General features: G+C 44.7%; 1 protein-coding gene across 3 annotated transcripts; it reads right to left on the bottom strand.

Annotated features, from left to right (window-relative positions):
* On the bottom strand, positions 1-27499 carry bgnb (biglycan b). 3 transcript variants are annotated; one of them, XM_046364938.1, is made up of 9 exons: positions 27243-27499; positions 12824-12848; positions 12439-12706; positions 5513-5625; positions 3730-3943; positions 3492-3602; positions 2968-3061; positions 2484-2622; positions 1-2118 (listed from the first exon to the last, which is right to left on the bottom strand). In XM_046364938.1, the coding sequence occupies exons 3-9, from the start codon at positions 12683-12685 to the stop codon at positions 1921-1923; spliced, it is 1116 nt and encodes a 371-aa protein (XP_046220894.1). In that variant the 5' UTR covers positions 12686-12706; positions 12824-12848; positions 27243-27499; the 3' UTR covers positions 1-1920. The 3 variants fall into 3 exon arrangements, with proteins under 3 accessions (XP_046220894.1, XP_046220896.1, XP_046220895.1); XM_046364940.1 differs by lacking the exon at positions 27243-27499 and adding an exon at positions 25212-25230; XM_046364939.1 differs by lacking the exon at positions 12824-12848.

Genomic DNA, 27499 nt, shown 5'->3' with positions numbered 1-27499 from the left:
CAATGTTGTAGTTGTCTTTTATTTCTCACACAGCTTCTTTCCACCACCATACCATCACACGTTCTCTCTGCTATAGTCAGGCTGAAAAAAATCTTTATTCTTACATGCAGCGGTAGCTTGGCAGAGTATAGAAAAGGCATTAAGAACTAAGGCAACTACATCTATCATTTACACAGACTAAATACCCAGAGGAAACCCAGCAGAGAAAGCATTACAGAGACACTGTGCAAAACAATCCATAAAACACTGCTGTTATAACCTCCCTGACTGCAGCCTCTGCCAAGGGGTCTGGACCTGCAGGGTTGCTGGTTCAAGTCCCACTCTGGCGGTTCACCCCTTATTGTACTGTCACTGTATACACACAGGAGACCTATTGCTGAAGTGGGGATGGACACAAAATGGCACCCAGGAAGAATCGGACCCAGGGCAGTTTCCCCCGGGGAGTAGCCTACCTAATTGAGACTGACATCTCCAGGTTGAGGTCAGTTCCACTTGTGATGGTAATTCAGCGGTATCAAATCAAAGGAATAAGAAATATATGTTTTTGTTTGGATTTGTGATGTATTGGAACTGACAACTTCCGTTTTGGAATCTGATTTGAAATAGTGGAATTGACTCCAACCTTAAACGTTTTCTTTCCATAGGTTGGGTTTGCTTATGACATACAGTACAAATTGATTATGGCATCCAAGTTAGCACCTGATAGGTCTGATGTTAGCAATAGAAGGAAGGTTCAAATGTGACTCCCAAATAGACACACAACAAACATATGTAAAAAGAGCACCTCTTATATGATCATCTATAAACAGGCATTGCTTTTCTATATTTTACCTGTAATGTATCTTCACCAAAATTATAATAACACAAAAATTGTAATAATAACAAATAAAGCTATCTTGTAATAAAAACAATATTGAAGGAAATGCTTCAAAATATTTCTTATCATATATCTCATCTTTGCAATTTGGTTGGGGAAAAAAACATCCTCAAAAAAATATATTTCTGAGTACTGATTAATTTGACACAAACACAATAGTATTTATTTATTTATATTGACCCTGTTTTCAGGCTTTAATACCTGATTTATTAAAAGCATGGTTTAAAAAAAGGCATATTGAAATGTGGATAGGGCAAGCACATCCTTCCCTTTCTATTCCCCTCACACTGTATGTTTCTCTCCTACAATCAGGAATTAGAATACAGGATCTATATGGTTAGAATCAGGAATTAGAATACAGGATCTATATGGTTAGAATCAGGAATTAGAATACAGGATCTCTGGTTAGAATCTGGAATTAGAATACAGGATCTCTATGGTTAGAATCAGGAATTAGAATACAGGATCTCTGGTTAGAATCTGGAATTAGAATACAGGATCTCTACGGTTAGAATCAGGAATTAAAATACAGGATCTCTATGGTTAGAATCGGGAATTAGAATACAGGATCTCTATGGTTGGAACCGGAATTAGAATACAGGATCTCTATGGTTAGAATCGGGAATTAGAATACAGGATCTCTATGGTTAGAATCGGGAATTAGAATACAGGATCTCTATGGTTGGAACCGGAATTAGAATACAGGATCTCTATGGTTAGAATCGGGAATTAGAATACAGGATCTCTATGGTTGGAACCGGAATTAGAATACAGGATCTCTATGGTTGGAACCGGAATTAGAATACAGGATCTCTATAGTTGGAATTAGAAAACAAACACATCTCTATTGTTTCTTTTCTCTCATCTGTCCTCACCATCTCTCGTTCTCTCTATCGAATACAGATTTAAATTTGGTCAGGGCAATTTTACTCATCTCCTTTCCCCAATTCTGGTCTCTGCCTCCTTCTCTCCTCAACCTCCTCCTCTCCCAGTCCTCTTCTCGCACACCTCCTTCCATCCTCCCTATCACTTTCTCCCTGTGCTTATTTCTTGTAGTTGCCAAACTGGATGGCCAGACGGTCACTGACACAGCGGAAGGCAGCGGGTTGGACCTCCCAGTAGTTGACAGGGTTAGAGTAGAGGCTGATGCCATTATAGAACGACCTCTTCATCCCAAAGCCTCTTGGGCAGAAGTCATCCACTCCCACCTTGCTGATGCTGTTGGAATGGAGGTAGACCACCTACATGGTGGGAGGGGGACCACATGGTGTTGTAATAGAGGTGCTTCAAGGCCCTTAACCTGTCTGATGAATACAATTCTACCAGTACCACAAACACCCGTACAGACACACACAGACAACGACACCCGTACAGACACACACAGACAACGACACCCGTACAGACAGACACACACACACACACACACACACACACACACACACACACACACACACACACACACACACACACACACACACACACACACACACACACACACACACACACACACACACACACACACACACACACACACACACACACAGGTACAGACACCCGTATATACACATACGCAGACACAGACACACGTGCACACACAGTCACTCACCTGTAGGTACTTCATGTCAGGCAGACCCTTGGGGATTGCTGTGAGTCTGTTGTTCTCCAGGTGTAACTCTCTCAGGCGGGGGACGAAAGCAAGACTGCCATTCTCTATCATACGAATGTGGTTAAAGCCCAGACCCAACCTGGCAATCAGAGAGACAGAGAGAGACAGAGCGTCATCATCCTTATCTGTCTAACGCCTACCAGTATTTCTTGAAGTCACCACTGGGTGGCATGGTTGCCTAAGAAAGATCCGGAATGGAGGGGAGACAACGTGTCCATACAGAAACCTTTTATCACTGCTTGCCTCTTTTTCAATCAAGCAGACTTTATTTCAGTCTCAAAGAGCTATTACATACATTGCAGTGGGGTACTTAACATTAACAACTGGAGGCTCTCAGTACCCAATTATGGCAGTTAACTTAGCCTACGCAAACATAGCTGCACACTGCCATGTGAATCCCATTGTATTTCTCTCTTATCCGCACCTGTACAAGTGTTTGTAGCGGCTCAGGTCCTCCAGCTCGATGGCCTGTATCTGGTTGTGGTCCAGATGGAGCTCATGGAGACTGTCTGGCAGGTCTGAAGGAGACAGAACACACTCCTCTTAACTAACCTTCTGGAGGAGACAGAACACACTCCTCTTAACTAACCTTCTGGAGGAGACAGAACACACGCCTCTTAACTAACCTTCTGGAGGAGACAGAACACACTCCTCTTAACTAACCTTCTGGAGGAGACAGAACACACTCCTCTTAACTAACCTTCTGGAGGAGACAGAACACACTCCTCTTAACAAACCTTCTGGAGGAGACAGAACACACGCCTTTTAACTAACCTACTGATACAACATCAAAACATCTCTACCAACTTCCGCTTATAATACGGTCCATCAGAATAATGTACACTGTACATAACTGGTCTCCAACTCTGGTCTTTAAGAGCTACAGGGTCTGCATCCAATAAGTTATGATCACTTCTGAGTGACCCACTTGCTCTGTGTACCGCGTACCTTTAGGTACTCCAGTGAGTTGGGCCTCAGAGATACGCAGGTAGTTCAGTTTCAGTCCCTTGAAGGCTCCTGGCTCAAACCCACTGTTCTGGATGGGGTTCCCTCCCATTTCTACAAGAACATACATAAGACACATGAGAACACGGCTGTGGCAAATTTGATTGAATTCCAGCATGTTCAATATGCTGAGGTAATACTGAAGCATTGAATGGCTCTGTAGTCTTTAATGAACTCTGACCTATGCAGTTCATGCTGCCCAGTTCAGAGAAGGCCCCCTCATGGACCTTCTTGATGCGGTTCTCATGGATCCTCAGCTCCACCAGAGACGAGGGCAGGTTCTTGGGGACTCCAGTCAGGAGGTTTCTGGAGAAGTAGAGCTTCTGCATGTGTTTCAGAGGAACAAAGGCCTTGGGGTGGACCTTGCTGATCTTATTATTCACCAGGGACAGGGCCTGAGAGATGGAAAGAGACAGAGAATGAGAGAGCGAGGGAAAGAGGGAAGTTAGTAAATAAGCAAGTAAGCTATCTTTGCCCCCCCCCCCTTCTCTCTCCTAAGTGCCCTAGTTATGTCCAGTCAGTGTCTTCCTCTCTCCTAAGTGCCCTAGTTATGTCCAGTCAGTGTCTTCCTCTCTCCAACCACCCCTTTCTCTTTTCCTCTTCTCTTACTCCAGAGTGTGGCCAGCTTCTGCCTGGAGCTAAAGGGAATATTCTAGCTCACACCCTCTCCTCTCTGCTCCCGGAAAGCCTTCATTTATGCCTGTCGCCCACTCAGAACAGATGACCAAGCCCCATATTGAACATGGCCAGAGAGGAAACTCACAACATGAATTAAAACAGTTAACTCTGTGGATGAAGACATTTTCACCATGACTGCCTGCACGACTACCTGCAGGGCACGACTGCCTGCCTGCACGACTGCCTGCAGGGCACGACTGCCTGCTTGCACGACTGCCTGCCTGCACGACTGCCTGCCTGCACGACTGCCTGCCTGCTGGGTTTTCCATCTGAAACGTATTTCTGTTCAGTTACCTAAGGTGACTGACTGGGAATGATGTCCTTCCCTGGTGGTTTGTTTAAGTGGTCAACAAAACTGTCTCAGACAAAGAACTTCTGTAGGAGATGAGGGACAGAACTCTGTTCTCTTGAATTGGGCCAATAAAGACGAATTCAAATTAAATGCTCTTTCCCTCTCCGTCTTCAATCTATACACCCCCTCTTTCCCTCTCCGTCTTCAATCTATACACCCCCTCTTTCCCTCTCCATCTTCAATCTATACACCCTCTCTTTCCCTCTCTGTCTTCAATCTATACACCCCCTCTTTCCCTCTCTGTCTTCAATCTATACACCCCCTCTTTCCCTCTCCATCTTCAATCTATACACCCTCTCGTTCCCTCTCTGTCTTCAATCTATACACCCCTCTTTCCCTCTCCGTCTTCAATCTATACACCCCCTCTTTCCCTCTCCATCTTCAATCTATACACCCTCTCTTTCCCTCTCTGTCTTCAATCTATACACCCCCTCTTTCCCTCTCCGTCTTCAATCTATACACCCCTCTTTCCCTCTCTGTCTTCAATCTATACACCCCTTTCCCTCTCTGTCTTCAATCTATACACCCCCCTTTCCCTCTCTGTCTTCAATCTATACACCCCCTCTTTCCCTCTCTGTCTTCAATCTATACACCCCCTTTTCCCTCTCTGTCTTCAATCTATACACCCTCCCTTTCCCTCTCTGTCTTCAATCTATACACCCCCTCTTTCCCTCTCTGTCTTCAATCTATACACCCCCCTTTCCCTCTCCGTCTTCAATCTATACACCCCTTTTCTCTCCGTCTTCAATCTATACACCCCTCTTTCTCTCTCTGTCTTCAATCTATACACCCCCTCTTTCCCTCTCTGTCTTCAATCTATACACCCCCCTTTCCCTCTCCGTCTTCAATCTATACACCCCCTCTTTCTCTCTCCGTCTTCAATCTATACACCCCCTCTTTCTCTCTCTCCTCTCCATCTCTCCCTCTCTCTTACGTAGAGGTTGCCAAGGCCTTTGAAGTCGTTCTCCTTCAGCTCAGTGATGCGGTTGTTCTGCAGGTCCAAGAGTTTGGTGTCAGCGGGAATGCCCTTAGGCACTTCAGTCAAACCTGCAAACACACACACACACACACACACACAGTGTCAGTGGGGATTCATACACATACGGAACAAAAACATACATACACACCCTCACACCCAGATGGGGACACCAGATGTCATCCAGCTGTTTTAGATTTCACTAAGTCCCAAAGGACGTGATTGCAACACCATCAGCAAGATCACATCAAGTAAATTAGGACGACACAGTAGGGCACAACCCTGACACACACACACACACACACACACACACACACACACACACACACACACACACACACACACACACACACACACACACACACACACACACACACACACACACACACACACACACACACACACACACACACATATGATAAAGAGACTATTCCTTTGGCAATATGAGAGTACAGTTAATTTACTGCAGAGAAACACCTGCTTACAACCAGAGCCCTGATTGGCTCCTCGTTAAGAAAACAGGTCTCTCTGTTCAACTCCAAACTTTAAACCAGAACATGATGTCATTGTCTATCATGCGCAAGAACTCCGGCAGTGACAATATCATTGTAATGGAAGAGTATCTGAAATTGTGGGTTGGACAAACTGGTGTGTTGCAGCCAGTGACTATGATTGTATGATTGTATTACTTTGATCTTTCATCCTACTTGGTACATTCTGGTCCCCAAAAGGATTCTGATTAAACTTCTTATAAACATGATTCAACTCAGTGAACCATTTTAATGAGACACCATCATTGTTAAGTTGTTTCAGTTCTCAGACGGTCTGATTGGCCAGGTCAACAGAACCAAGCCGCTGCCGTGGTTACATCTCATCATGACCAGGACTGTGTGGTCATAACATTTTGTCAGCTGGTTATTGTCATGCAAAAGACTGCTGGTCTCAAGGTAATGTAACGTTAATTAACATAAACACATTTAGCATCTCCAAATACAAACTGCTAATATATGCCTTTGGAACATATCCATTTTAACAAGTCTAATAAAGTCTAATAAATCAGTTAAATCCATGATTTATTTTAGGCAGGTCCAAAGAAACATGATCTGTTAACAGTTGGTCTACAACTAACTGTATGTCATCTGGCTATGCTCCATGCTATAGGCTCCTTCATTTAGCCGACAATATATGCTTATGAGCCCCATGTCATTTTATATTATATGATTTTATAGGAAGAAGAACATAGTCGAACATGACTAAATAAAGGATATTTCTCCCATTCTGGACCGAATGCGCATATGAAGGCAGTAGATTGAGCGTAAAAGCGATATAGGCTACGCTACACTACAATTAGTTATTTGGCAATTTTAAGTTGTTAAGTTGTTAATTATACAAACCTTACAATGTCTTAGAAATCAAAACATACATGGGCTGCATGATGCTACAATAGGCTTTTGATGATTTGAGAAAGTCCTAGAAAAAAGCTCTGTTCTTTGCCTCAGGCTGCACACACTGTTCTCTGGTCAAGTGATCATCATATCGTCACCCATCAGACTATTCTCAGTGTGATATTGTCTATACTATGTTAAATGAGTTGATATTTAGAATGGCCCTTTATCAAATGGGCATGAACAGGGGCAGTGGAGAAAGATAAATGCCATTCGCTTTATGCACTGGAATAGCGAATGGAAGCTTTCTGTTCCTTTGGGCAGGCTACTCCGGTTATATAACTCCACACATCAACCCCTGTTTGAGGAAAATGTGCTATTCCGCCCAAACTCTATATACCATGGGCCCCCCCAACCCTGCTCCTGCAGCTACCAAGTTCCTAATGTGGGAAAACAAATGAAATCTCTTCGGGAACATGGAAAGTAACATGTTTTCACAACGAAACATATTTCAGCCAGCAGCATACCACCCCGCATCCCACTTCTGGCTTGCTTCTGAAGCTAAGCAGTGTTGGTCCTGGTTGGTCCCTGGATGGGAGACCAGATGCTGCTGGAAGTGGTGTTGGAGTGCCATTAGGAGGCACTCTTTCCTCAGGTCTAAAAAATATATCTATATTCCCTGTGTAGTGTGCAGTCTTTCAGATGGGACGTTGAAAGGGTGTCCTGACTCTCTGTGGTCGCTAAAGATCCCCTGGCATTTATCTTAAGAGTAGTGGTGTTAACCACGGTGTCCTGACTCTCTGTGGTCGCTAAAGATCCCCTGGCATTTATCTTAAGAGTAGTGGTGTTAACCACGGTGTCCTGACTCTCTGTGGTCGCTAAAGATCCCCTGGCATTTATCTTAAGAGTAGTGGTGTTAACCACGGTGTCCTGACTCTCTGTGGTCGCTAAAGATCGCCTGGCATTTATCTTAAGAGTAGTGGTGTTAACCACGGTGTCCTGACTCTCTGTGGTCGCTAAAGATCCCCTGGCATTTATCTTAAGAGTAGTGGTGTTAACCACGGTGTCCTGACTCTCTGTGGTCGCTAAAGATCGCCTGGCATTTATCTTAAGAGTAGTGGTGTTAACCACGGTGTCCTGACTCTCTGTGGTCGCTAAAGATCGCCTGGCATTTATCTTAAGAGTAGTGGTGTTAACCACGGTGTCCTGACTCTCTGTGGTCGCTAAAGATCCCCTGGCATTTATCTTAAGAGTAGTGGTGTTAACCACGGTGTCCTGACTCTCTGTGGTCGCTAAAGATCCCCTGGCATTTATCTTAAGAGTAGTGGTGTTAACCACGGTGTCCTGACTCTCTGTGGTCGCTAAAGATCGCCTGGCATTTATCTTAAGAGTAGTGGTGTTAACCACGGTGTCCTGACTCTCTGTGGTCGCTAAAGATCCCCTGGCATTTATCTTAAGAGTAGTGGTGTTAACCACGGTGTCCTGACTCTCTGTGGTCGCTAAAGATCGCCTGGCATTTATCTTAAGAGTAGTGGTGTTAACCACGGTGTCCTGACTCTCTGTGGTCGCTAAAGATCCCCTGGCATTTATCTTAAGAGTAGTGGTGTTAACCACGGTGTCCTGACTCTCTGTGGTCGCTAAAGATCCCCTGGCATTTATCTTAAGAGTAGTGGTGTTAACCACGGTGTCCTGACTCTCTGTGGTCGCTAAAGATCGCCTGGCATTTATCTTAAGAGTAGTGGTGTTAACCACGGTGTCCTGACTCTCTGTGGTCGCTAAAGATCCCCTGGCATTTATCTTAAGAGTAGTGGTGTTAACCACGGTGTCCTGACTCTCTGTGGTCGCTAAAGATCGCCTGGCATTTATCTTAAGAGTAGTGGTGTTAACCACGGTGTCCTGACTCTCTGTGGTCGCTAAAGATCCCCTGGCATTTATCTTAAGAGTAGTGGTGTTAACCACGGTGTCCTGACTCTCTGTGGTCGCTAAAGATCCCCTGGCATTTATCTTAAGAGTAGTGGTGTTAACCACGGTGTCCTGGCTAAATTCTCCAACCTGTTCCTCATACAGTCACTTAATTATCCCCACTTCTTTCCTCAAATTGATCAATCACAGTGAGGTGAGTTTTAAAAGCACAATATGGTTCATGATAAGTGTTTGATGTGATTGTCTATTGCATTGATATCCGAGTGGTTGGAAGGACAATTGAGTACCAGACCATTAGCGAGTTGGATACTACCAACACATGGTCCTGAGTGCATAAAAGGAGATTACCTTGATTCAACAGTCATGTTGAATTTTACTGCGGTCATGACTCATGAATCACGACCTGCAACCCAGTCCAGCAACCATCATACTGTTGCAACAACCCTCTTACTGCTGGGGACCTAGCAACACCTACTGTTTCCCTGTCACACCCTGACCACATTTGACACAGAGCACAGTACTACACCCTCCTGACCACAACCAGGACACAACACACTGAAACACATTGAACACTACCAATGTCTCTACTCAACATAGAGGATGTTCTGTGTGTCTGAAGAAACCTATTCTGGTCAATATTAGTCATTTTAACACAACTCAAACCCCTCCCTTGACAGAACATGTACCCCCGAAATGCTAAACCAAGCACCGCCCCGAAACGCTAAACCAAGCACCGCCCCGAAACAAAGTCGTTACCACTGTGCCACACAACTCTCCAGTATGGAGTCACAACCATTTTGCCCAAAACAAAAGCCCATAAAAGCCCATACCAACACCCCACACCCACTCAACAACCCAACCCCAATGTAAACCCCAAACCCCAGCAAAACTCCAATCTGTACCCCCAAATCCTTCCTCTCTAACCACTACACCTAAACCCCACTACTGATTTCCGCAGAAGATTGGTACACACTCAGAGACAGAGACAGACGCCACAGTCAAAATACATCTGTTCTAAATAAGCACACTGACAACTCGCAAATTATACACTTCCACATTTACTAACTTCAGTAGTCTGGGACAGGAAGTGTAGTGTTAGGTGGTGGGATGGAAATGACATGATGTTTCAACAAAAGCGAATAAGAAAGTACAGACTATTATTTGCAATATAATAGTTAACTGGAAGATTACTACCGTAGATGCACACAAAAAAGCAACACATTTGCCCATACAGAAATATAAAGACATACTACACAAACATACACGACGCTCAGACCTACTGCACAGTGGGTGCACACACAAAAATACACACACACAAACACAGTGCATACAGCTACAATGTTCATATTTTGAGATAATAAGCATTTATTTCCAGGCTTGTCATTGGCCTTTGTTGGGACATAGACTGTAAAGTCTTTGAGAGGGCTATAATTTAGGAGAATGGAGGATTATGGTCTGTGAATCTGAGTATTTATATACATTTATATGTGTATGTGTGTGCTTGCGTGTGTTAAGATGTAGGATATTAATTTGAGCCAGTTTGCTACAGCAGGAAAATAGTCATGCAGCAACAGGAAATGTGAATCATGATGTGGATTATAATTAACTGACATTTTTGTAGGGGTTGATACCTTTTTCGTAAGGGGAAATCAAGTCTAAATGTCAAAGAAATTAAACCTTTTTTTTCAGAAGCCATTTTAAACCTCAAATACACTACAAGTTTTACATTTCCTGCATTGCGTGAACGTTTTCCATGAACAGGATGATCAAATAAAAATCTTACATCTGTATGTGTTCCTTGTTCATTTGAAGGATTAAATCATTTGACACATAATCAATTGAAAATGACGCCTCTGGTCTACTATAGGATCATCGTTGTCATTTGTTTGAGCTCCTGTCTATTTCAGTGTTAATGAAATTGGACATACAACACTGATCTTTCCCAATCCTCTCCACCGAAGCTAAGGATAAACACAAACACATGGCTTCCATCCATTCTTTAGTAACACTCTTCGCTTCTATCTCTCTCATCCTTCCCTCGATTTCCGTTGAACATCCTGTTGTGTGTGTCAAGAAGACCATGAAACAGCTCATTAAAGACCTCAAGGAAATTACACCCCGAGCTTTCATCTGGTTCTCTCTCTCTCTCTCTCTCTCTCTCTCTCTGTCTCTCTCTCTCTGTCTCTCTCTGTCTCTCTCTCTCTCCCTCTCTCTCTGTCTCCCTCTCTCTCACTCTCTGTCTCACCCTCTCTCCCTCTCTCTCGCTCTCTCTCTCTCTCTCTCTCTGTCTCTCTCTCTCACTCTCTCTCTCTCACTCTCTCTCTCTCACTCTCTCGCTCTCAGTCTCTCTCTCTCAGTCTCTCTCCCTCTCTCTCTCTCCCTCACTCTCTCTCTCCCACCCACTCTCTCTCTCTGTCTCTCTCACCATCTCTCCCTCTCTCTCACCCTCTCTCTCTCTCACTCTCTCTCTCTCACTCTGTCTCCCTCCCACTCTCTCTCTCTGTCTCTCTCTCCCTCTCTCACTCTCTCTCTCACCCTCTCTCCCTCTCGCTCACCCTCTCTCTCTCTCTCCCTCTCTCTCTCTCTCTCTCTCTCTCTCTCTCTCTCTCTCTCTCTCTCTCTCTCTCTCTCTCTCTCTCTCTCTCTCTCTCTCTCTCTCTCTCTCTCTCTCTCTCTCTCTCTCTCTCTCTCTCTCTCTCTCTCTCTCTCTCTCTCTCTCTCTCTCTCTCTATCTCTCTCCCTCTCTCTCTCTGTCTCTCTCTCTCCCTCTCTCTTACTCTCTCTCTCTCTCTCTCTCTCTCTCTCTCTCTCTCTCTCTCTCTCTCTCTCTCTCTCTCTCTCTCTCTCTCTCTCTCTCTCTCTCTCTCTGTCTCTCTCCTCTGTCTCTCTCTCTCTCTCTCTGTATCTCTCCCACTCTCTCTCTCTGTCTCTCGCACCCTCTCGGCCTCTCTCTCACCCCCTCTCTCACTCTCTCTCTCTCTCTCTGTCTCTCTCTGTCTCTGTCTCTCTCTCTGTCTCTCTCTCTCACTCTCTCACCCTCTCCCTCTCCCTCTCTCTCTCTCTCTCTCACGCTCTCTCCCTCTCTCTCTCTCCCCCTCTCTCACTCTCTCGCTCTCAGTTTCTCTCCTTCCCTCTCCCTCACTCTCTCTCTCCCACTCTCTCTCTCTGTCTCACCCTCTCTCTCTGTCTCTCTCTCACCCTCTCTCTCCCTCTCTCTCCCCTGCTCATGTCGGGAACAGAAAGTCCCTCTAAGACATGCCTTTCGTTATCAAAATGCACCCGTTATCCGTGAGATAAATTCCTCTCTATGATAATACACCATCAGATCCCATTCTATCTCCTCTCTTTCTCTCTCTCTGGAGTCACGCAATGCACAAAGTCATTCACAGAATAACCTCAACCAGCTGAACCCTCTCTGCCTCCCATTCATATTCTACTGGGCTCTCTACTGGGCGTCCAAAACAAATGACTGCACCATGCTTCAGGTAACCACACAGATAAACTTGCACAATGGCACACACACACACACACATAAACACAGAAGTGCTTAAGGCTTACGGTGAGACACACACTCACCCAGATCGGAGCATTGCACCACTCTGCGTTGGCACTGGCACCCGAAGGGGCACGAGGGCAGATCAGGGGGGGGCAGCTCCTCTATTGCCGAGCCTTCCTCTTCATCTCTCATCATTGACATCATCCCTCCCACATCGCTGTCCATCGCAAAGTCCCAGAATCCCCTCTGCTCAAAGGGCAGGGCCGACAAGGGGGTGGGCAGCCGCGCGAGACACAGCAGCAACAGGAGAGAAGAGTGGGCCAACATCACGGGACTATACACACACACCTGTGGAAAGAAAGAGAGAGAGAATTAAAAACACACCGAGAGAGAGAGAGTTAAAAACATACCTGAAGAGAATATTTAAAAACACACCTAGAGAGAGAGAGAGAGTTAAAAACATACCTGAAGAGAATATTTAAAAACACACCTATAGAGAGAGAGAGAGAGAGAGAGAGAGAGAGAGAGAGAGAGAGAGTTAAAAATATACCTAAAGAGAATATTTAAAAACACACCTAGAGAGAGAGAGTTAAAAACACACCTATAAAGAGAGAGTTAAAAACACCCAGAGAGAGAGAGAGTTAAAAACACACCTATAAAAAGAGAGAAATATTGTGATGCTGGCTACTTTGAAGAATCTAAAATATGAAATATATTTTGATATGTTTGACACTTTTTTGGTTACTACATGATTCCATATGTGTTATTTAATAGTTTTGATGTCTTCACTATTATTCTACAATGTAGGCAACAGAAGAAGAAAATGGACTGGTGCTGTACATATTACATACACTGTGGTACAGTAACAGACCAGTTTCTCATATGTCGTCAAGACATGACGACATTGTTATTACAGTGCCATCCAATATCTAAGTAAATAAATTAAATCCCGTTGCTGTCCTGTGAGTGTGGCGTCTCTCTTTATTGTCCTGGTAGTGAGGGCAGATGGCTACTTGGCTGTCAGAAAGCAACACACTGCTCCGCCTACCCTGCACTGTGATTCGGTCACACCTAAATACACTCCACTGGCTATACTGGCACTGCAGCTTGCCCCAGCTGCTATGGGTGGCTGACCCAGACAGGGTGTGCTCCTAACAACCACACCTGCAGAGAAGAGAGGGAGGAGAGGAAAATAAAAATCAAGCCAGCATAAACCCATCAAAAAGTCTGGAAAGAAAGTAGGAGGAGGAAGGGTGGAGAAAGTAGGAGGGGGGGGAAGGGTGGAGAAAGTAGGAGGAGGAGGAGGAAGGGTAGAGAAAGTAGGAGGAGGAGGAAGGGTGGATGAAGTATGAGGAGGAGGAACGGTGGAGAAAGTCTAAGCAGTCAGTTGCACCTGCCAACAAATAAATCCATATTGAGAGGATGGACAGGATGACTTGTGAGAAAGATCATCCTTAGCCTTTGGGACAGAGTGTGTCACAGTATGTTTCCCTCTGACCAACCCCCCCCCCTCCCCAAATACAGAAGGGGTGTGTCTGACCAAATAAATGCTTTACAGCCCAAATGGAGGAAAATGTGAAACCATGAACTCCGGAGTCAAACACTTCGTCCATTCATCCAGTCAGGAAAACAGCAGTGTGTGTGTGTGTGTGTGTGTGTGTGTGTGTGTGTGTGTGTGTGTGTGTGTGTGTGTGTGTGTGTGTGTGTGTGTGTGTGTGTGTGTGTGTGTGTGTGTGTGTGTGTGTGTGTGTGTGTGTGTGTGTGTGTGTGTGTGTGTGTGTGTGTGTGTGTGTGTGTGTGTGTGTGTGTGTGTGCCAGGCTCCATGATGTCATTGCTGAGCACACATACTCCTCCTGCTGCTAGTTGAGCTAACCAGGAATGTTACCCACCCACCCTGCCATCACCCCAGTCTACAGCAGTAGAATCTACTTCCTGCCATCACCCCAGTCTACAGCAGTAGAAGCTACTTCCTGCCATCACCCCAGTCGACAGCAGTAGAATCTACTTCCTGCCATCACCCCAGTCTACAGCAGTAGAATCTACTTCCTGCCATCACCCCAGTCTACAGCAGTAGAAGCTACTTCCTGCCATCACCCCAGTCTACAGCAGTAGAATCTACTTCCTGCCATCACCCCAGTCTACAGCAGTAGAATCTACTTCCTGCCATCGCCCCAGTCTACAGCAGTAGAATCTACTTCCTGCCATCACCCTAGTCTACAGCAGTAGAATCTACTTCCTGCCATCACCCCAGTCTACAGCAGTAGAAGCTACTTCCTGCCATCACCCCAGTCTACAGCAGTAGAATCTACTTCCTGCCATCACCCCAGTCTACAGCAGTAGAATCTACTTCCTGCCATCACCCCAGTCTACAGCAGTAGAATCTACTTCCTGCCATCACCCCAGTCTACAGCAGTAGAATCTACTTCCTGCCATCGCCCCAGTCTACAGCAGTAGAATCTACTTCCTGCCATCACCCTAGTCTACAGCAGTAGAATCTACTTCCTGCCATCACCCCAGTCTACAGCAGTAGAATCTACTTCCTGCCATCACCCTAGTCTACAGCAGTAGAATCTACTTCCTGCCATCAACCCAGTCTACAGCAGTAGAAGATCCTTTCTCACTCTAACCCCAAATCATAAGAAACGATTACCATAACCCTAGGCCCAAATACTACACAACAAAACTATTCCTAACCATAATGTTGTAATAAGTGTCTTGGGATCTTTTGTAAACCTGCACTGACATTGCCTAACCACTAGGAGCTAGACATCAACTTAGAACGGGAGGGAGGGAGGGAGGGTAGGGAGGGAGGGAGGGAGGGAGGGAGGGTAGGGAGGGGGGATTGTCAGAAAAGGATAAATGGAGAGAAAGCGATACAGAATTGGAGCTGAAGAGAGGCAGAAAGTGAGAGATGGGAGATAGTGATGGAGAAAGAGGGAAAACGAGAGAGCAGGGGAGTGACACCAGATGTCCTGGTTACCCAGTCAGGTTCATATGTGTGTGTGTGTGTTTATATACACGCGAGTGCCTCCCCATCACCGAGCCCAACCCTCGGGACATGCCGTTCAAGCTCTTCCAGTCTCTCTAACCTGTGCTTGCCGTTTCCAGCCAATGCACTTGCCTTTCAAGAAGAATTTAAAAGACATGATAATGCTTAGAGTGAAGTCAAGGAACTCACAATGCCTCAAACTAAAGACTTCACCAAACTGAGCAACCAGGAGAGAAGTGCCTTGGTCAGGGAGGAACCCAAGAACTCGATGGTCACTCTGACAGAGCTACAGAGTTCCTCTGTAGAGATGGGAGAACCTTACAGAAGAACAACCATCTCTGCAGCACTCAACCAATCAGGCCCTTGTGGTAGTGGTCAGACGGAAGCCACTCCTCACGAAAAGGCACGACAGCCCGCTTAGAGTTTGCCAAAAGGCACCTAAAGGACTATCAGACCATGAGAAAAAATATTCTATGGTCTGATGAAACCTAGATTGAAATCTTTGGCCTGAATGCCAAGCGTCACGTCTGGAGGAAACCTGGCACCATCCCAATGATGAAGCATGGTGGTGGCAGCATCATGCTGTGGGGATGTTTTTCAGCAGCAGGGACTGGGAGACTAGTCAGGATCAAGGGAAAGATGAACGGAGCCAAGTACAGAGAGATCCTTGAATAAAAACTGCTCTAGAGCGCTTGAACCTGATCAAACATCTCTGGAGAGACCTGGAAATAACTGCAGCGAAGCTCCACATCCAACCTGACAGAGCTTGAGAGGATATACAGAGAAGAATGGGAGAAACTCCCCAAATACAGGTGTGCCAAGCTTGTAGCGTCATACCCAAGAAGACTGGAGGCTGAGTAAAGGATCTGAATACTTATGTAAATGTGATATTTCAGCTTTTCAATTTTTATTAATGAGTTTTTAAAAAATTACAAAATGTTTTTGCTTTGTTAATAATAGGTATTGTGTGTAGACTGATGAGGGAAACAAATATTAGAATATATTTTAGAATAAGGCTGTAACGTAACAAACTGTGGAAAAACTCAAGTGGTCTGAATACTTTCCGAATGACTTCAACATTTTTTGTATTACAGCCTGAATTTAAAATGGATTGAATGTATATGTTTGGTCACTGCCCTACAAACAATATCCCATAATGTATTATGTTGTCATGACTTCCGTCGAAGTCGGCTCCTCTCCTTGTTCGGGCGGCTGTCGACGTCACCGGCATTCTAGCCATCGCCACTCCATTTTTCATATATCCATCTGTCTTGTCTGGTTTTCATATATCCATTTGTCTTGTCTGGTTTTCATATATCCATTTGTCTTGTCTGGTTTTCATACACACCTGGTTTTCATATATCCATTTGTCTTGCCTTGTTTTCATACACACCTGGTTTTCATATATCCATTTGTCTTGTCTGGTTTTCATACACACCTGGTTTTCATATATCCATTTGTCTTGCCTTGTTTTCATACACACCTGGTTTTCATATATCCATTTGTCTTGTCTGGTTTTCATACACACCTGGTTTTCATTTCCCCAACCAATCTACCTGTATTTATACCTCTGTTTTCCATCATGCTTTGTGTGTATTGTTTTCATGTCATGCGATGTTCTTTAGCGCTTATACTTTATTGTTCCGTGTTTTTGAGCGTGTTTGTTTTGTTGTGCTCCCGGTTTGGAACTTGAATAAAGTGGTGCTTCATTTATCATTCCGCAACAAAGCCTCCTTCATTCACGCCGCCAAGCTTACCCTAGTAAAACTGACTATCCTACCGATCCTCGACTTCGGCGATGTCATCTACAAAATGGCTTCCAACACTCTACTCAGCAAACTGGATGAAGTTTATCACAGTGCCATCCATTTTGTCACTAAAGCACCTTATACCACCCACCACTGCGACTTGTATGCTCTAGTCGGCTGGCCCTTGCTACATATTCGTCGCCAGACCCACTGGCTCCAGGTCATCTACAAGGCCATGCTAGGTAAAGCTCCGCCTTATCTCAGCTCACTGGTCACGATGGCAGCACCCATCCGTAGCACGCGCTCCAGCAGGTGTATCTCACTGATCATCCCTAAAGCCAACACCTCATTTGGCCGCCTTTCGTTCCAGTACTCTGCTGCCTGTGACTGGAACGAATTGCAAAAATCGCTGAAGTTGGGGACTTTTATCTCCCTCACCAACTTCAAACATCAGCTATCTGAGCAGCTAACCGATCGCTGCAGCTGTACATACTCTATTGGTAAATAGCCCACCCATTTTCACCTACCTCATCCCCATACTGTTTTTATTTATTTACTTTTCTGCTGTTTTGCACACCAATATCTCTACCTGTACATGACCATCTGATCATTTATCACTCCAGTGTTAATCTGCAAAATTGTAATTATTCGCCTACCTCCTCATGCCTTTTACACACATTGTATATAGACTCCCCTTTTTTCTACTGTGTTATTGACTTGTTAATTGTTTACTCCCTGTGTAACTCTGTGTTGTCTGTTCACACTGCTATGCTTTATCTTGGCCAGGTCGCAGTTGCAAATGAGAACTGGCAAAATCCTAGAGGAAAACCTGGTTCAGTCTGCTTTCCACCAGACACTGGGAGATGAATTCACCTTTCAGCAGGACAATAACCTAAAGCACAGGGTCAAATCTACACTGGAGTTGCTTACCAAGAAGACAGTGAATGTTCCTGAGTGGCCGAGTTACAGTTTTGACATGAATCTACTTTAAAATCTATGGCAAGACCTGAAAAAGGTTCTCTAGTAATGACCAACAACCAATTTGACAGATCTTGAAGAATTTTGAACAGAATAACGGGAAAATGTTGCACAATCCAGGTGTGGGAAGTTCTTAGAGATTTACCCAGAAAGACTCAGTTAACCTCCAACAACAACTGCTCCCCTGGTGCAGAAGATGTCAATTCATCCTAAAGAATCTATTGACGCACCCGCCCGTCAGTTTAAGTAACATGAGAAAAATAAAAGCTAGTTTAAGCTAGAGATATCTGTGTTCTGTATGGTCTGTGTCTCAATCCACAGCATCCGCCAATGTCGGCCTTACCCATCTGCGTTGGAAGGTGGCCGAGCCTGTCATGTATTGTCATGTTATGTCTTGTACCTGTTCTTTCTCTTCACTTCGTTTCCCCCTGCTGGTCGTATTAGGTTACCTTCTCTTCCTTTCCTTCCCCCAGCTGTTCCTCATCTCCTCTAACTACCTTGTTTACCCTCTCCCACCTGTTCCCTTTTCCCCTCTGATTAGGTCTCTATTTCTCTCTCTGTTTCTGCTTCTGTCTTTGTCAGATTCTCGTTTGCTTCACCCTTGTCCCGTCCTGTCGTAATCTGCCTCTTCATCAGATGCTACGTGTGATCAGGTACCTCTGTCCTCTACAACCCGCGCCTACCCGGAGAGACCAGCAGGCTGTTGCCGCTAACCCTGCTATTCTCCTCTGCTGCTAGAAGGGGGACTCTCCTGTAAAGATCAGAGGACTTTATGATTTATTTGTCGCCCTCTCTGCGGGTTGTCTATTTTGTCAATCGATACCTCTGAAGAGGATCTATGTCTTCCCTGTGTTTGGACATTAAAAGACTCTGTTTCTGTTAAACCGCTTTTGGGTCCTCACTCACCTGCATAACAGAGCCACAGCGGTGTTTGTCAGACCATGAGACATCCCATCTGCCGTGGAAGGTGGCCGAGCTACTGGAGCCTTTGTCAGACCATGAGACACCCCATCTGCGGTGGAAGGTGGCCGAGCCACAGCGGTGTTTGTCAGACCATGAGACATCCCAAAAATCGGTCTTCTCACGAAAACGTCTGAAGCGTCAGACGGTTTGGCAAACTATTATGACCACTCTATGCAAAGGAGAGACCCTAACGAACACGATGGTGTTCTCTGTTTTGCTCTATGACCCCTACATGTGGCATGGGACTGGTCTGAAGGTAACCCATACAAACACATGGAAGAATGGAGATAAGACCTTAAATACAGTATGTGTCCAAAAAAACAAAAATATTGAATGGGCTTTCTTATATCTCCTAGATATAGGACAGACACTTCAAAACCGTATTCCTTATGATTTATTTTTTGACTGTCTTTTTTTGTGCCATTTATGAATTTGTTATACAATGCATTTCTATTGGCTATAGTAGTAAAAGCCTAATTAAATATTTGATCAAATATTTTGTCAAATTTTAGGGGGGATACCATAAAGGGGTCCTAAACTTCTAAATCAAATAGCTAAATGATCCATAGTACACGGACACACACATTTCAGTTGAATGCATTCAGTTGTGTGACTAGGTATCCCCTTCCCTATCTTCTTTCAGTTCCCACTTTTCCTATAGTAAGATCATCTTAATGGGAGCTGAATGATGCCTGCTGGGTATCTAAGTTTCTGTCAGTCTACCGTCCCTCTACATGTCCAGGCCAAACCAGCCATGTTTCATTCAGCAGTATGGTATAATTTGGATGCTATTTTTACCAATTTGACCAGACTGCAGAGTTGGGTTTTTTGACATCCAGGATCCTGGCCAGTCTGCATCATGGAAAAGCATTAGCTGTTTCCTGGGTGTTTATGTCTCTGGATTGTCTGGGATCCTTTTTACTGGGATTATCTAACCCAGTAACCCTTATATACACTCTCTCTCTCTCTCTCTCTCTCTCTCTCTCTCTCTCTCTCTCTCTCTCTCTCTCTCTCTCTCTCTCTCTCTCTCTCTCTCTCTCTCTCTCTCTCTCTCTCTCTCTGTCTGTCTGTCTGTCTGTCTGTCTGTCTGTCTGTCTGTCTGTCTGTCTGTCTGTCTGTCTGTCTGTCTGTCTGTCTGTCTGTCTGTCTGTCTGTCTCTCTCTCTCTCTCTGGAATTCCCCTCCTTGTCCAAGTGTCTATCATCATGGTTATGTCTACATTTTGTGTTCTGTGTCTGAGGTTGTTTGTTTGATTCTAACAGGTATAAACCCATATGCCCTAGACACTAGTGGGGGACTTCCCTCCACCTCACTCTATACTTCTACTCTCCATCTGTCTGTCTGTCTGTCTCTCCTTCTCTCATTTTATTTTTCTCTCCTCTCTGCTCTGCTCACCTATCATTTGTTTTATTACAACAATCATGGTGAGAAGACAGAAATGAGTGAAAATGGAGACAGAGACAGAGAGGGAAAGGAAGACAGAGAGAGAGAGAGAGAGAGAGAGAGAGAGAGAGAGAGAGAGAGAGAGAGTTTATTTATTTTCTCTTTTTTACAACACTGTATATAGACATAATATGACATTTGAACTGTCTTGATTCTTTTGGAACTTTCTCTTGCTTTAGCAATGTAAACATGTTTTCCATGCCAATAAAGCCCCTTGAATTGAATTGATAGAAAGGGAAAAGAGGATAGAGACAGAGAGACAGAGAAGTGGGAAATAGGACAGAGACAGGGAGAGAGAGGGAGCAGAGACAGAGAGATCGAGAGAGGGAAAGAGGACAGACAGAGAGAGAAAGAAAGAGAGAGGGAAAGAGGACAGAGAGAGAGAGAAAGAGAGAGAGATGGAAAAGAGGACAGAGAGAGAAAGAGAGAGAGAAGGAAAAGAGGACAGAGAGAGAGAGAAAGAGAGAAGGAAAAAAGGACAGAGGGAGAGAAAGAGAGAGAAGGAAAAGAGGACAGAGAGAGAGAGAAAGAGAGAAGGAAAAGAGGACAGAGAGAGAGAGAAAGAGAGAAGGAAAAGAGGACAGAGAGAGAGAGAAAGAGAGAAGGAAAAGAGGACAGAGAGAGAGAGAGAGAGAGAGAGAGAGAGAGAGAGAGAGAGAGAGAGAGAGAGAGAGAGAGAGAGAGAGAGAGAGAGAGAGAAGGAAAATAGGACAGAGACAGAGAGAAAGAGAGAGAGAGGGGAAAAAGGACAGAGAGAGAGAAAGAGAGAGAGAAGGAAAAGAGGACAGAGAGAGAGAAAGAGAGAGAAGGAAAAGAGGACAGAGAGAGAGGGAGAAGGAAAAGAGGACAGAGAGAGATAGAGAGAAGGAAAAGAGGACAGAGAGAGAGAGAGAGAGAGAGAGAGAGAGAGAGAGAGAGAGAGAGAGAGAGAGAGAGAGAGAGAGAGAGAGAGAGAGAGAGAGAGAGAGAAGGAAAAGAGGACAGAGACAGAGAGAAAGAGAGAGAGAGGGGAAAAAGGACAGAGAGAGAGAAAGAGAGAGAGAAGGAAAAGAGGACAGAGAGAGAGGGAGAAGGAAAAGAGGAAAGAGAGAGATAGAGAGAAGGAAAAGAGGACAGAGAGAGAGAGAAAGAGAGAGAGAGGGAAAAGAGGACAGAGAGAGAGAGAGAGAGAAAGAGAGAGAGAAGGAAAAGAGGACAGAGAGAGAGAAAGAGAGAGAGAGAAGGAAAAGAGGACAGAGAGAGAGAAAGAGAGAGAGAGAAGGAAAAGAGGACAGAGAGAGAGAGAAAGAGAGAGAGAAGGAAAAGAGGACAGAGAGAGAGAAAGAGAGAGAGAGGGAAAAGAGGACAGAGGGAGAGAGAGAAAGAGAGAGAGAAGGAAAAGAGGACAGAGAGAGAGAAAGAGAGAGAGAAGGAAAAGAGGACAGAGAGAGAGAAAGAGAGAGAGAAGGAAAAGAGAACAGAGGGAGAGAGGGAAAGAGAGAGAGAAGGAAAAGAGGACAGAGAGAGAGAAAGAGAGAGAGAAGGAAAAGAGGACAGAGAGAGAGAACGAGAGAGAGAAGGAAAAGAGGACAGAGAGAGAGAAAAAGAGAGAGAAGGAAAAGAGGACAGAGAGAGAGAAAGAGAGAGAGAAGGAAAAGAGGACAGAGAGAGAGAGAGAAAAAGAGCGAGAAAGAAAAGAGGACAGAGAGAGAGAGAGAAAGAGAGAGAGAAGGAAAAGAGGACAGAGAGAGAGAAGGAAAAGAGGACAGAGAGAGAGAGAGAAAGAGAGAGAGAAGGAAAAGAGAACAGAGGGAGAGAGGGAAAGAGAGAGAGAAGGAAAAGAGGACAGAGAGAGAGAAAGAAAAGAGGACAGAGAGAGAGAGAGAAAAAGAGAGAGAAGGAAAAGAGGACAGAGAGAGAGAGAAAGAGAGAGAGAGAGAGAGAAGGAAAAGAGGACAGAGACAGAGAGAAAGAGAGAGAGGGGGGAAAAAGGACAGAGAGAGAGAAAGAGAGAGAGAAGGAAAAGAGGACAGAGAGAGAGGGAGAAGGAAAAGAGGAAAGAGAGAGATAGAGAGAAGGAAAAGAGGACAGAGAGAGAGAGAAAGAGAGAGAGAGGGGAAAGAGGACAGAGAGAGAGAGAAAGAGAGAGAGAAGGAAAAGAGGACAGAGAGAGAGAAAGAGAGAGAGAAGGAAAAGAGGACAGAGAGAGAGAAAGAGAGAGAGAAGGAAAAGAGGACAGAGAGAGAGAAAGAGAGAGAGAGAAGGAAAAGAGGACAGAGAGAGAGAGAAAGAGAGAGAGAAGGAAAAGAGAACAGAGAGAGAGGGAAAGAGAGAGAGAAGGAAAAGAGAACAGAGGGAGAGAGGGAAAGAGAGAGAGAATGAAAAGAGAACAGAGGGAGAGAGGGAAAGAGAGAGAGAAGGAAAAGAGGACAGAGAGAGAGAAAGAGAGAGAGGAGGAAAAGAGGACAGAGAGAGAGAGAAAGAGAGAGAGAAGGAAAAGAGGACAGAGAGAGAGAAGGAAAAGAGGACAGAGAGAGAGAACGAGAGAGAGAAGGAAAAGAGGACAGAGAGAGAGAAAGAGAGAGAGAAGGAAAAGAGGACAGAGAGAGAGAAAGAGAGAGAGAAGGAAAAGAGGACAGAGAGAGAGAAAGAGAGAGAGAATAAAAAGAGGACAGAGAGAGAGAGAAAGAAAAGAGGACAGAGAGAGAGAGAAAAAAAGAGAGAGAAGGAAAAGAGGACAGAGAGAGAGAGAAAAAGAGAGAGAGAAGGAAAAGAGGACAGAGAGAGAGAGAAGGAAAAGAGGACAGAGAGAGAGAGAAAGAGAGAGAGAAGGAAAAGAGAACAGAGGGAGAGAGGGAAAGAGAGAGAGAAGGAAAAGAGGACAGAGAGAGAGAGAGAAAAAGAGAGAGAAGGAAAAGAGGACAGAGAGAGAGAAAGAGAGAGAGAAGGAAAAGAGGACAGAGAGAGAGAAAGAGAGAGAGAATGAAAAGAGGACAGAGAGAGAGAGAAAGAGAGAGAGAGGGAGAGAAAGAGAGAGAGAATGAAAAGAGGACAGAGAGAGAGAAAGAGAGAGAGAAGGAAAAGAGGACAGAGAGAGAGAAAGAGAGAGAGAAGGAAAAGAGGACAGAGAGAGGGGGGCAGAGACAGAGAGATCGAGAGAGGGAAAAGAGGACAGAGAGAGAGAGAGAGGGGGGGAGGGGATCGAATAGAGACAGAGAGAGAAAGAGAGAGAGAGGGGGGAAATAGGACAGAGACAGAGAGACACAGAGAGAGAGGGGGGGTGGGGGAGAAGAGGACCGGAGCGATAGAGAGGGAAAAGGGCAAGGACTAACATCTGAGACAAAAAGGAAGCCAGTGATAGCTTTGAGTATCGCATGTCTCCAGCATGGTCATTGGATGTTTAAGTTTCCCACACACCAAACACAACCCAGTCTACACGTATCTTTACATTCCTATATGAACAATCCATCAAGCAAGTGTTGCATGTCAACGCTCCCATCCACCACAATGGCTTCCCAGTCAGTGAGATTCCCACATGACAACCACTCTGACAACCACTCTCGACATAAAACCAACACGCACCCCCACTACAGAGAGGCTAGAAAGAGGGAGTACCACACATCATCTGCTGACTGAAGCTAAAGAGAGACCTCGTTAACTTCCCTCCAGAATCAAAGCTTTTCAGACATTCCCCCAACAAGATACAGTGCCTTGCTAATTCATTTGAGATTAGGGCATAGAGTATAGCTGGATCTCCACAACAAATGGCATGTATAGAAAAACACACAAATGAGATTTAACTAACATCTTAACTGATTGAATCAGGTGTGTAAGTGCTCGGCTGTAACAACAACCTGCACACCCTGTAGGTCTCCAATACCAGGAATTTTTAAACCTTTATTTAACCAGGCAAGTCAGTTAAGAACAAATTCTTATTTTTAATGACGGCCTAGGAACAGTGGGTTAACTGCCTGTTCAGGGGAAGAACGACAGATTTGTACCTTGTCAGCTCGGAGATTTGAACTTGCAACCTTTTGGTTATTAGTTCAACACTCTAACCACTAGGCTACCCTGCAGATAACTGTGTCAGATAACTGTCAGGAAGTTCAATGTGCACATTATGAACCAATCAACCTCTCCTCCATTCATCGTACTGGCAGTCCTGCAAGGCAAGGTGGGGCAGGAGGGGTTGCCAACAGCTGACTGCTAGAAGTGGAATAATGGTGTATTGGCTCTGGCCACGTCAACACTCACAGCCTATTAATATCATATGGAGGAAGCAGGGCGTGAGACACAGCATGCTGAGTTGGCATGAAAAGCTTAATCAGGGTTAACGTTGGGCTGTTTGGCAGCACTTTTAAATTGCCCTCTGTTCTCTTTCTCAACGCTTCTTTTTTCTCTCTTTCCGGTCCCCACACCTCTCATTTCCTCACGCGGTGCCCCCCTTCCATGCCACCACCACTGTGTTCCCATACACCCTCAAAAGACCTTCGCTTGAAAAACAAGAAAAAAGTGTCAATAGTACTGTTTGTCCATCTTGAGATGCCGTAGCCATTATACACTTCCTCAAAATAGTCTGAATTCATCTAATATAACTTAAGAAATCTGTCATTAATTTTGAGAAAATCTTAGCCACGCAATTTGACATCTAACTAGGATGTTTGGTGGAGTATTTCTCAAGTGAAACAAATGTGCATGAAAATGAGTCGTCTATCGCTGAATGACAACAAACACATAATTGAAGAATCCCTACTGTTGACCAATCACAGACGAAGCGGCACAGACTTCGGCTTCTGAACTTCGGCTTGCCTCAAGAAGAAATGTAGTGTTCACGAACAGACGAAAAAACCCTTGCCGAAGGCCGCAACAAAAACAAAACGTCAGAAAATGTTGTCATAATATATGCACAAACTGTTCTGAAATGTTTCAGATGGGAAGCTTTTAGCACACACAACCAGCCCTGACTGCTAGCACCTACTAGGCGGGTCTGGGACAGGGACTCGGGTGGAGTTAACTAGGCCTGCAGCTGTAATTTGGTGACTGGTGTCCCTAAAAAAGGATTTCTCTGGCAGCTCTTCTGCTGCCGCCAGGCTTGGATGTGGCAACCAGCTAAACACAGCCGAGACCAGGCCTAACTACACAATACGAACACAGAGCTGTGTAGAGAAGATCACAGGCCTAACTAGCTGAAATCAGAACGAAACAGAACATAGGCCCCAGGCTCCTGGTAAACATTTCTCTTGGCTGAACTGTAGGACTACCCTGTGAAAACCCTGAATACACATTTATCTCAGAGTGGCACATGAAAAACAGGCTTGATTGACAGACTTCAAAACCATGGTTGTAACCAAGGCAAGGGTATAGTTATCCTACTGAAAACCCTATAGGCTAAGCTTCCTTTTCAAAAAAACATAATAGGCAAGGCTTCCTTTTCAATAAAACCCAATAGGCAAGGCTTCCTTTTCAATAAAACCCAATAGGCAAGGCTTCCTTTTCAATAAAACCCAATAGGCTAGGCTTCCTCTCACTAAAACCCCAGACACCACAAGTCCAATTATGGCTTAGATTAAACAGCATTCACTACCTCTCTTCATATACCACCAACGTATAACCATGTGGCCCACGGGTGAAGGTGAAAGGGGACACAGACAGACCAGACCAGACTGGCTGACGACAGATACAGAGAGGCAGTCAATTCACTTGACATGACATAGTGTCAAACCATTGGTATTAGTGTAGACCTACTCCTCCTTTGAGATGTGTCCCTGTATCCACAGTGACTCAGAGTTAAATGGGTTGGTATAAATGGGGCCCTTATATGTGGTAGGCCATGTGGCATTAAACCATACAGCTGGACATGATGTCATCAACGTGAGACAGAATGAGGTCAGACAAGAAATCACCACCTGTTGCTAACGCCACATACACAGACTGGTACATGGTCACGCACATGTAGGCCAGACACCAGCACACAGAGATAATTCAATGAAACAACAACAACAATTATAATGCCATCCCACAAAATCATCCAAAATCCATCAGAAGACTGTCTAAAAAACATCAAAAAACATTTCCAACAGTGGGTTAAAGACAGAGGGCAGCAGTCTCTTAAAGGTCGACGGAGTTACAGGGTAGCACCATAGCGGGCTGACTTGATTGGCACGTTTGACTGCAATTATTCTCTCAAAATGATGATGCCGGTAGGGCATAAAAATCCCAGCTATAAATACTTATAAATACCACAATCAGAGTGCGCCGAAAGGAGAGATTTAACAAAAAAAAGAACGCTCTGGGGAATGGGGGAAAAATAAACTTCGATCTGAGTCCAATGGACTTGAGGGTGAACGGGGTGAGCGCCCAAGGTCCTTATAATTATCTATAATACTAAAGACACAACGTTCATAAATTCTACACCGCTCCGTGGCGCCATCTATTGAACATAATTGACAGAGCATTCTCGATCATAATACATCATATTTGTTTGAGTGTCTGATGCAGGAGGCAAGCCGCGGAACGAACGGCGCAGCAGGTTGTATGTAGTGTAAACTAAAACGTTACTACACCACAGGAAAATGAACACAATTGTATGTATCCGGAGCATTAGGAATGATCTACCCAATTCGGACTGCATTGTTGAAAATAGATTACTCAACTCAACTTTCCTTTACATAATAGTGTTCTAGCATCAACAAAATATACCCACATTTCTTTGCACCCAAGTAAAATAGCCTATTTTCATAAACAAATGAAAAGTATTGGTTTTACAAGAATCGTGTCATCTTACCTTCAGTTCAAAAATGAATCTATAATCTCCAACTCAATTGGATGGTCTGAGATTTTCTCCTTATTTAGAATGTCAGTGCGTCGGTTTTTCTTGAGAGAAAAGTCAAACTGATAATTGTCATGACATTTAGGAATGTATGTAGCCTATTGTCCTTGCCCCTATCAGACAGCGATTATAGTGACCCAGCCCGTGAGTGCCAACGGTGTCGGAACAGTCAACTCGCTCCAGAAGCAAGGAATTGACTAAAAGATGGGGGG

This window comes from Oncorhynchus gorbuscha, linkage group LG10, assembly GCF_021184085.1.
Source record: "Oncorhynchus gorbuscha isolate QuinsamMale2020 ecotype Even-year linkage group LG10, OgorEven_v1.0, whole genome shotgun sequence".
NCBI classification, from domain to species: domain Eukaryota; kingdom Metazoa; phylum Chordata; class Actinopteri; order Salmoniformes; family Salmonidae; genus Oncorhynchus; species Oncorhynchus gorbuscha.
Note: the sequence above shows the minus strand (reverse complement) of the source record. Positions and strands in the feature narration are given on the sequence as shown.